Source organism: Solea solea, chromosome 1 (genome assembly GCF_958295425.1).
Source record: "Solea solea chromosome 1, fSolSol10.1, whole genome shotgun sequence".
NCBI lineage: Eukaryota > Metazoa > Chordata > Actinopteri > Pleuronectiformes > Soleidae > Solea > Solea solea.
The window spans coordinates 36,692,688-36,702,907 of NC_081134.1; the positions used below are offsets into that span (position 1 = coordinate 36,692,688).

At 48.4% G+C, this 10,220-nt stretch overlaps 1 protein-coding gene across 5 annotated transcripts; it reads left to right on the top strand.

Moving 5' to 3' along the window:
• Positions 1–426: 426 nt before the first annotated feature.
• LOC131467514 (uncharacterized) lies at positions 427–9,194 on the top strand. Of its 5 annotated transcripts, none has more exons than XR_009241597.1 (4): positions 427–630; positions 718–789; positions 866–955; positions 1,049–1,169. XR_009241597.1 is itself a non-coding variant. In XM_058641757.1 (4 exons), the coding sequence occupies exons 1-4, from the start codon at positions 665–667 to the stop codon at positions 8,918–8,920; spliced, it is 435 nt and encodes a 144-aa protein (XP_058497740.1). In that variant the 5' UTR covers positions 427–664; the 3' UTR covers positions 8,921–9,194. The 5 variants fall into 5 exon arrangements, 4 of the variants coding, with proteins under 4 accessions (XP_058497740.1, XP_058497578.1, XP_058497498.1 ...); XM_058641757.1 differs by lacking the exon at positions 1,049–1,169 and adding exons at positions 1,594–1,689; positions 8,797–9,194 and having other exon boundaries at positions 427–789; XM_058641595.1 differs by lacking the exon at positions 1,049–1,169 and adding an exon at positions 1,594–3,615.
• The last annotated feature ends 1,026 nt before the right edge of the window (positions 9,195–10,220 follow it).

Below are 10,220 nucleotides of genomic sequence, written 5' to 3' on the forward strand. Positions count from 1 at the left end.
GGTACACAAACCGCAACGCTCTGTAAGCTGGCTCATAAATATCTGTGAGTGTGGTGGTGGCATCTGTGCACTCTGAGCACATGTTTACATCCACAGGTGGGATGGGGGATGCTTGACTTTATTAGAACAAATTACAGGTCATTATGAATTTGTTCAAACTTGATTTTTTTTTGTGACAGCCCTGGTGGGGCTAAGAGAAGATGATGAGATGATTGTGTGCAGGTGCACTGATCAGGTGGAGGGGAGGTTCCAGAGTTTTGTGAGGAGGGGAGAGACAAGGCCATGTCCCGGTCCACAGCTGAATGGTCTGCAAAATGGTAAAAGGGAATAGGGAGAAACTGCACCGAAACGGGCAACAGAAAGTTGGGAACTCACCAAAGTCATTTGGATTTATATGCAGGTGTGGCAAGATGAAGTGACCCGCATTCTTCACGGGTGCACTCCATCACCGACAGAATCAATCATTGCGTCATTGCGTAATTGCGGGGCAGTGCCGCCCACTGTTATATATATGGGCAGGTAACTGCGCCTTTGATGTGCGTCATACCTTCCTCCCGGATGCTGTGATCAGTCAGATCGTGGTTTGGCGTGGCCGTGACAGATCGGTGATCCATACTCCCTAATTGTGCGGTAGGTTACGCTGGTAGGATTATTGAATGCAGTGATGAAGTTATGGCGAGTGGTAGTGGTGTCACGCTTCCACTCTGTTGTGTGCAGAGTCTGCTGCGTTGCCTGTGCGGAGCTGAAGTGTGCTCCCTCCACTGTGGGTGAACACATCAGTGTCGGAAGGTAAGCTGGCTACATTATGCTCTGGCCCCTGGTAGCTCTTGTTGGACCGCTGACTGAATGGCTTTTTGGTCTTTAGTTGCCGTGGACGGCAAGTGAGCCGTGCGCTCTCTCTCTCTCTCGCTCTCCCTCTCCTCACGAGTTGGAAGCGCTGCGCTGCTATCCTCTGGTAGGTACTGTATATGCAGGCTGATCCTGGTGTGTTTTTAAATTGTTACACCATGTTAAGATTGAGTATTTTTGCTCTTTGCTCGCTTGGCAGGTAATTGGGCCAGCGTGTGAATCGCGGTGCTGCGGCCCTCTAGAAACCTCAGCCTCCAAGCCGTGGCCGACTGCTGTTCTGTCTCCCTCTCTTCTTTTATTATTTTAGTTCATGTTGCCGCTACAACTACTACTACTACTACTACTACTACTACCACTACTTTCGTGACGACTACAATGTTGTGATAGTTTAAATCATAGTTATGAATATTGTTTCAGTTTGTTAGTTGCTTTATTTTTGTTTGGTTGTTTGTGTGTTTATTTTTGACTAAGTTGTTTGATTTGAATTACTGCATGTTTTCTCTGTTCGATTAATTTGATTTGATTATTTGGTTTGTTCTTTAAAGTGCCTTGTGAATTATTTAGATTGTGTTTGTGCATGTTATTGTTTTATTTCTTTGTATTCTGTTTTATGTGCATGTTCATTTTTGATTTATTCTATTCCATTTTGTATTAGTTGGGTTTGGGTGTGTGTGTGTGTGTGTGTGTGTGTGGTTGTGAGCTGCTGGCATTCACTCCGCTGATCCATTTTGTGTTTTGTTGCAGGGCAGGAGCTGTGGGGCAGATAGCGGCTGGTCCCCTGGTGGTGGTGTCCGTCATTGGTCCCTCGGCTGTACAGCACTTGGGTGTCATCTGGATGGTGTACGGTACTCACTGTGGTGTAGACTAAGACCCCTTTCCCTTCTCAGATTTCCTCCAGCTGCATTAGGCCCCCAGCCCTGGCCCGGCCTTGTGTTTTTTTATTAAGCGGAGCAGGTAGTCTACATTGTCCCCCGCTAAGACTAAGACAGTGATTGACTCCTGTTATTAATAGTATTTTTAAAGATTGTTAATAAAATATTTACTTATTGTTGGAATCACGTCTAATCTCAGTGCTTTTCGAACCTGTGCCCTTAGTCTAGGTGGAGACTTAACGTGGCCCATATTAGTAATTTTATTTAGTTATTTCCTCGGGGTGAAATTCCCTGAGGTGGCGTTGTCGGTTTGTCCTCACCTCCCACCATTTTGCCACATCTTGGCGTTGTCGGCAGGATGCACTCTTGAAGATAGAGACGTGAATTCCATTTTTTTTGTTTTCTTTAATTCTGTTTTACTCATAGGGTTACATTGTGGGATTGTTTATTTTACTGTGAATTTGTGTGTTGTAGGGGGGACAGAACAGCAGTATTTGCCACAGAGTGAACTAGTTTTATATTAAGTGAATTTTGTGCAGTGTGTGTGCACCTTACTTATTATTATGGAGGAGGAAATGCAGCAGCTTAGAGACCTGGTTATGCAGCTCCGGACCGATAACGAGCGACTATTGCGGGAAAGGGCTTTGTCTCCAGCGGGTCCTAGTACAGCTAACCTAGCTTCCCCGGCATCTGGTCGTGAGGCCCCAGTTCTAGGCCCCAGCGCTTCTGTTACCGAGCGGTTGGTGGTAGTGCCTAGAGACCGGCGGTGTCCTATGTTTAATGGGAGAACAGGCATAGTGATAGCCGAGTGGACCGAGGAGATACAGGCATGCATGCGTGTCCGCCATCTGTCTGTCATTGACCAGGCCTTCTTTATTTTCGATCATTTGGAAGGAGAGGCACGGGAGGAGATTAAGTATCGCACTAGTGTGGAGCGTGGCGACCCCATTAAGGTTTTAGCCATTTTAAAGGAGTTGTATGGTTGTGCTCAGTCATATGTCACCTTACAGCAAGCCTTTTTTGCTAGGAAGCAGCAAGAGGGCGAAACACTCCAGGAGTTTTCCCTGGCCCTAATGGCTCTTATGGAAAAGGTGGAACAATGTGCTCCTGATGGTTTGCTTAATGCAAGGGTGTTACTTCGTGACCAATTTGTAGAGCATGTCCTTGACAGTGCTCTTCGTCGGGAATTAAAACAGTTTGTCCGTGGCCAACCTGATGCTACTCTTTTGGAGGTGCGTGCAGAAGCCATTAGGTGGGAGAGGGAAGGGTTTCCAGGGGGCACTAGAGAACGCAGTTACTCCCTCCCTTCAACGTATGGCCTTCAGTGTAGGGTACAGAGTGGTCCCGGCCCGGCCCCCCTTGCTGCCTCATATGGGTCAGAGCTAGGAGAGTTAAAGGAGCTTTTGAAGCGTCAGCAGGAACAGCTCAATCAGCTCACCCAGACAGTAGCGTCTTTGCAGAACCGTCCCATACAGACTCACCCTCCTCGCAGTGGCCCGCTGATCTGTCGAAGGTGCCATCAGCCGGGGCATTTCGCGAGAGAATGTGTTGGGGAACGGGTTCCTGCTCGTGCTAATTCTGCCACTGGATTTCCCTCTAACAGGGCCAGGCCATTTCCCCGCTCTCACCAGTCGGAAAACTGACGCCCTCTGAGTTGTTGAGCCACAGCTCAGATGGGGAGCCGATGGGCTCACAGGTTGGTCCTACAGCCAGATTGATGTCATCTTGTCCCACCATTGAGGTTTCAATGGGGGGGGTTTCCATTTCCTGTTTGGTGGACACAGGGTCAATGGTGTCCACCATTACTGAGAGTTTCTTTCTAGAGCAGTTTGCACCGTGGAGTCATGATCGTCTTCAGTCGTGTCACTGGTTGCAGCTTCGGGCAGCTAATGGCCTGGAGATCCCTTACATTGGTTATCTAGAGTTGAATGTGACTCTGTGTGGTAAGGTGATTCCGAATTGTGGCATCCTGGTAGTCAAAAACCCACTTGGTGCAGCGTCTTCTGTCCCTGGTATCCTGGGGATGAATGTTATTCGTGGATGCTACAGAGAGCTCTTTGGCGCACATGGATCTGAGCTGTTTGGCACCTCTTCTGTGGTGCATGCCCCTGTCCCCATTGTTGAAGCTCTGCAGCAGTTCCATCAGTCCACCACTCAGTGCCCGAGACGTTCCTCTGGTATAGCCAGGGTTCGAGGTACACAAGCTGTCCGTATTCCTGGCGGATTTATGAAAATGGTGGCTAGTACTTGTTCTGAAAGGTTCTCTGGCCGGGCTGTACTTTTTGAGCCTACCGAGTCTGGCCTGCCAGCTGGGCTTTTGGCATCTCCTTGCATTGTGCAGGTCTCCCGTGGTACAGTTTACGTCCCTGTGGTCAATGTGGGGTTAACAGAGGTGCTGCTCTATCCACGTACCACACTTGGTGCCTTGAGCGATGCCCATATTGTCAGTCTTCCCGCAGGACTCACTGAGGTGAGGTCCACCACAGCCACAGTGTCCTCTCAAGTGGCTAGTCACCCTGTGTACAGTGGGGTAGAGGCAGTGGACCTGTCTGTCTTGATGGAGCCAGAGCAGAGGGAGGTGAGGTCCTTGTTGCAGAAATATAGCTCAGTCTTTTCTGCCCACGATGGTGATCTGGGCTGCACCAACCTTATCTCCCATGACATTCCGCTGCTTGACGATGTGCCAGTTCGACAGAGGTACAGGCGCATTCCACCATCTGAGTATGAGGAGGTCAAAGCTCATATTAACCAGCTTCTTGAGGCCCAGGTCATCAGGGAGAGTAGTAGCCCCTATGCTTCACCAATCGTTCTGGTTCGTAAAAAAGATGGGAGTCTGCGCATGTGTGTAGACTACCGGTTGCTTAACAGCAAGACGAGGAAGGATGCTTTTCCCTTACCTCGTATAGAAGAAAGTCTTGATGCCCTTTCAGGGGCCCGCTGGTTCTCCACTTTAGATCTGGCCAGTGGATACAATCAGGTACCGGTTTCAGAGCAGGACAAAACCAAAACGGCCTTTTGTACGCCGTTTGGACTTTTCGAGTGGAACCGGATGCCATTCGGCTTGTGCAATGCCCCAAGCACCTTTCAGCGGTTAATGCAGAGGATGTTTGGGGACCAGCAGTGCCAGTCTTTGCTCCTTTACTTGGATGACATCGTTGTGTTCTCATCCTCTGTTTCTCAGCATGTGCAGCGACTTGAGGTTGTTCTGAGTCGGCTCCTAAGAGAGGGGCTTAAGGTAAAACTTGACAAGTGTGCCTTTTTCCAGCAAGAGGTCAGATACTTAGGTCACATCATCTCTAGTGGGGGAGTTTCCACGGATCCTGCCAAAATTGAGGCAGTGGCTAAATGGCAGCGCCCACACCATGTGTCGGAGCTGCGTTCCTTTTTAGGGTTTGCCAGTTATTACCGGCGCTTTGTTGAGGGGTTTGCAAAGATGGCCGGTCCCCTCCATAAGTTGGTAGCTGAACTGGTAGATACCAAGTCCAAGAAAAAGCAAGGACAGGCACTGGGTCCTGCATGGACAGCTGAGTGTGAGCAGAGTTTTGAGGCCTTAAAGGCCAAATTGGTTTCTGCTCCTGTGCTTGCTTATGCAGACTTTGGACGCCCTTTTGTTTTGGAGGTCGATGCTAGCTATAGCGGTCTCGGGGCTGTCCTTTCCCAGGAGACAGAGAGCGGCCTACGACCAATAGCTTATGCTAGTCGAGGCCTTCGGCCCACTGAGCGTAACATGACTAACTACAGTTCCATGAAACTGGAATTTCTTGCACTCAAGTGGGCCATGGCAGAAAAGTTTCGAGAGTACCTCCTTGGCAACAGGTGTGTGGTTTTTACTGACAATAATCCGCTAAGTTATCTCCATTCAGCTAAACTTGGGGCCACGGAGCACCGATGGGCTGCTCAACTCGCTGCTTTTGATTTCGAAATTAAGTATCGGTCAGGTCGCAGCAACAAGAATGCTGATGCGCTTTCCCGGCAGTGTTTGTTTGGTCCTAGCCTGGTTGAACAGGTTGTACCTGGCACTCTAGTCCCAGAGGCTCTCCAACAAGCCTCGCACTTGGACTCTGGGTTACCTGCGACGCAGTCTCTAATATCAGTCTGGCCAAGCCATTCCTCGTCAGATATCCGCTCCATGCAGGAGGTGGATCCCATCCTGAAAAATGTTTTGTTTTTTTGGCGAAGGCAGGTCCAGCCTACTCCAGAGGAGAGGCGACAGGTCCCAAGACCAGTGCTAGCATTGTTGGGTCAATGGGATCGTCTGGTTGAACACGATGGTGTTTTATACCGTCGGATCTTCCGCTCAGATGGCGGGGAGGAAAAGTTTCAGCTTGTTTTACCAGCAGTCCTTAGATCTGAGACCTTGAGACAGCTGCACCAGGAACATGGCCATCAAGGTATTGACCGGACCAGTGAGCTGGTGCGACAGCGCTGTTACTGGCCGGGGATGTCTGCAGACATTAAGCAGTGGGTCCAAGAGTGTGAACGCTGTCAGGTTGCGAAGGATTCTGGGTCAGTGCCACATAGCTTCATGGGTCACTTACTGGCCTCTAGGCCAAACGAAATTGTGGCAATAGATTTCACATTGTTAGAGCCCTCTAGGGGTGGACTAGAAAATGTCCTTGTGATGACAGACGTGTTTAGCAAGTACACTGTGGCTGTCCCAACACGGGATCAGCGAGCCTCCACTGTGGCACAGGTCTTGTCTACGGAATGGTTTTTCAGGTTTGGTGTTCCCAGCCGTATCCATTCAGACCAGGGGAGGAGCTTTGAGAGTTCCTTGATCCATCAACTTTGTGATATGTACGAAGTAGCGAAGTCTCGTACTACCCCCTATCACCCGGCTGGCAACGGACAGTGCGAGAGGTTCAATCGAACACTCCACAACCTTCTGCGCACACTGCCATCTTCCAGGAAACAGGACTGGGCTTCTTGCCTACCACAGGTACTGTTCTGTTATAATACCACTCCTCACCAGGGTACTGGTGAGTCTCCCTTTCTATTGATGTTTGGTCGGGAGCCAAGGCTACCTGTAGATTTTCTTTTGGGCCGTGTTCGTGACCCTGTGCCAGGTGGAGTGCAGGACTGGCTTGTGGAGCATCAAGCCAGATTGAGTATCGCCTTAGAAGGCGCTCGAGAGAGGCTGTTGGCTGCAGCAGGTCGTCGGAAGGAGCGGCATGACCAGAGGGTCCATGACGCACCTTTTCAGGTGGGCCAGTTGGTCTACCTTCAGGACCGTAGTATCCGGGGTCGCCATAAAATCCAGGACAAGTGGAGTCCCGTGGTCTTTCAGGTGCTGCGTGTACCTGTAGGTGAAGGAGCGGTTTACACTATTGCTCCTGTGAATGACTTGTGTAAGGTACGTAATGTACATCGCAACATGTTGAAAGCCCAAATTCGGTCAGAGCCTTTGGCTCCACCTGCAAAGGCTTCACAACCAGTCAAACACATGTTGCCTGGTAGCTCACCCAGCGGGTCTGAGGATGTTGACCTATGTTTGCTGGTCCCTGACACCCCTTTGCTGCCTTCAGAAGTGGTTTTTAACTCTTCAGAGGCCAGAGGGTCTTCTGTAGTCATCCCTGTGGAAGCTCAGCCAATCCCAGATACACCTTTGGTACCAGAAAGTTTTGGTCCATCAATCCACTCCTCCTTTTCAGCAGGCCAACCCAGTTCCAGTCAGATGGTCTTGCGACGAACTGAACGCTCTACAGCTGGTCAACATTCAAATGTCCACCGCCTTCCTCGGGCAGCCGGTGTGGCGGACAATGGAGCAGTTGAATCTCCAGCGCCGGCCTCTAATGCTCAATTTGCCATTTTTAGACCTTGGTACTAATCCTCCATGTCTCTTGTGTCATCGTCGGGGCGACGACGTAAAAAAGGGGGGTAGAATGTGGCAAGATGAAGTGACCCGCATTCTTCACGGGTGCACTCCATCACCGACAGAATCAATCATTGCGTCATTGCGTAATTGCGGGGCAGTGCCGCCCACTGTTATATATATGGGCAGGTAACTGCGCCTTTGATGTGCGTCATACCTTCCTCCCGGATGCTGTGATCAGTCAGATCGTGGTTTGGCGTGGCCGTGACAGATCGGTGATCCATACTCCCTAATTGTGCGGTAGGTTACGCTGGTAGGATTATTGAATGCAGTGATGAAGTTATGGCGAGTGGTAGTGGTGTCACGCTTCCACTCTGTTGTGTGCAGAGTCTGCTGCGTTGCCTGTGCGGAGCTGAAGTGTGCTCCCTCCACTGTGGGTGAACACATCAGTGTCGGAAGGTAAGCTGGCTACATTATGCTCTGGCCCCTGGTAGCTCTTGTTGGACCGCTGACTGAATGGCTTTTTGGTCTTTAGTTGCCGTGGACGGCAAGTGAGCCGTGTGCTCTCTCTCTCTCTCGCTCTCCCTCTCCTCACGAGTTGGAAGCGCTGCGCTGCTATCCTCTGGTAGGTACTGTATATGCAGGCTGATCCTGGTGTGTTTTTAAATTGTTACACCATGTTAAGATTGAGTATTTTTGCTCTTTGCTCGCTTGGCAGGTAATTGGGCCAGCGTGTGAATCGCGGTGCTGCGGCCCTCTAGAAACCTCAGCCTCCAAGCCGTGGCCGACTGCTGTTCTGTCTCCCTCTCTTCTTTTATTATTTTAGTTCATGTTGCCGCTACAACTACTACTACTACTACTACTACTACTACCACTACTTTCGTGACGACTACAATGTTGTGATAGTTTAAATCATAGTTATGAATATTGTTTCAGTTTGTTAGTTGCTTTATTTTTGTTTGGTTGTTTGTGTGTTTATTTTTGACTAAGTTGTTTGATTTGAATTACTGCATGTTTTCTCTGTTCGATTAATTTGATTTGATTATTTGGTTTGTTCTTTAAAGTGCCTTGTGAATTATTTAGATTGTGTTTGTGCATGTTATTGTTTTATTTCTTTGTATTCTGTTTTATGTGCATGTTCATTTTTGATTTATTCTATTCCATTTTGTATTAGTTGGGTTTGGGTGTGTGTGTGTGTGTGTGTGTGTGTGGTTGTGAGCTGCTGGCATTCACTCCGCTGATCCATTTTGTGTTTTGTTGCAGGGCAGGAGCTGTGGGGCAGATAGCGGCTGGTCCCCTGGTGGTGGTGTCCGTCATTGGTCCCTCGGCTGTACAGCACTTGGGTGTCATCTGGATGGTGTACGGTACTCACTGTGGTGTAGACTAAGACCCCTTTCCCTTCTCAGATTTCCTCCAGCTGCATTAGGCCCCCAGCCCTGGCCCGGCCTTGTGTTTTTTTATTAAGCGGAGCAGGTAGTCTACATTGTCCCCCGCTAAGACTAAGACAGTGATTGACTCCTGTTATTAATAGTATTTTTAAAGATTGTTAATAAAATATTTACTTATTGTTGGAATCACGTCTAATCTCAGTGCTTTTCGAACCTGTGCCCTTAGTCTAGGTGGAGACTTAACGTGGCCCATATTAGTAATTTTATTTAGTTATTTCCTCGGGGTGAAATTCCCTGAGGTGGCGTTGTCGGTTTGTCCTCACCTCCCACCATTTTGCCACACAGGGAATAATGCAGTTTTCAGAAAATCAGTCCCCCTAATGTGCACACTTTGCTAATCACCTGGAACAGTCCTGAAGCCATGCAGTGTCTGAGTCAACAACATTTGGTAAATACAAAGGGATGCGAATCCTAGCTGTTACATACAGGAAACATGTTGTCCCGAAGATACAACTATATATATATTTGTTTTTATTTTCATGTGTAATCCCACGTGAACAAACAAGCATTACATCGTGGTTGTCCAAACACACGTGTCCTCTCAGCACAACAGATGGTTGCGTCTCCTCTGCAAAGTGGCGTGGTTTTAATCAGAAAACATGTTGATGTGATCAATGAGGCATAATGGCAGGATGTCTCAACAATCTGGGGCTCGTCGATCAAAATTTGATCAGGTATCGTCAGCCCTCTGACGAGTCTGAGGTCTGAGGTTTGGAATTGAAGCACTCCCCTTGCAATCATTGCTTATTACAGTCATCTAGGATTGTAATTTTCACTCCATTATGTATGAGCTGGCTGTCTGATGAAGGACATCTGTCTCAGTTACAATGTATTATCACCAACAGCCTGTTGGTGAAATGGACAGACAGTGTGAAAATGAACTCATGTACGATATGTGAGATTATCTGACCGCCATCTGCTGCAACCCAGAAGAGTTGGCTGGGCCGTGTGTACGAGAAGTGATGTCTCTGTGAGGACGGTCACATTTCAATCATTACCTAGTATCTTGAATTTACTAGTACCTTTTTTAAACTTCACTCTCTCAATAATAAGAAATTCATTCCAAACTTCCAGCTTCCATGCACTGCATGGATTTTGATCACAGAACCTGGATAAACAATCCACTTTAAAATGGTAATCATGGGTCAAATTATGTCACATTGGTTTAACCATCATTTACACTGCCCATGTCTGTAATAACGGAAAACAAACTCACTGCAGCTTTTATAACCACATCAG

Coding starts and splice junctions, on each gene's coding strand:
- LOC131467514 (XM_058641674.1), top strand. CDS start 2,285: ATGGAGGAGGAAATGCAGCAGCTTAGAGACCTGGTTATGCAGCTCCGG.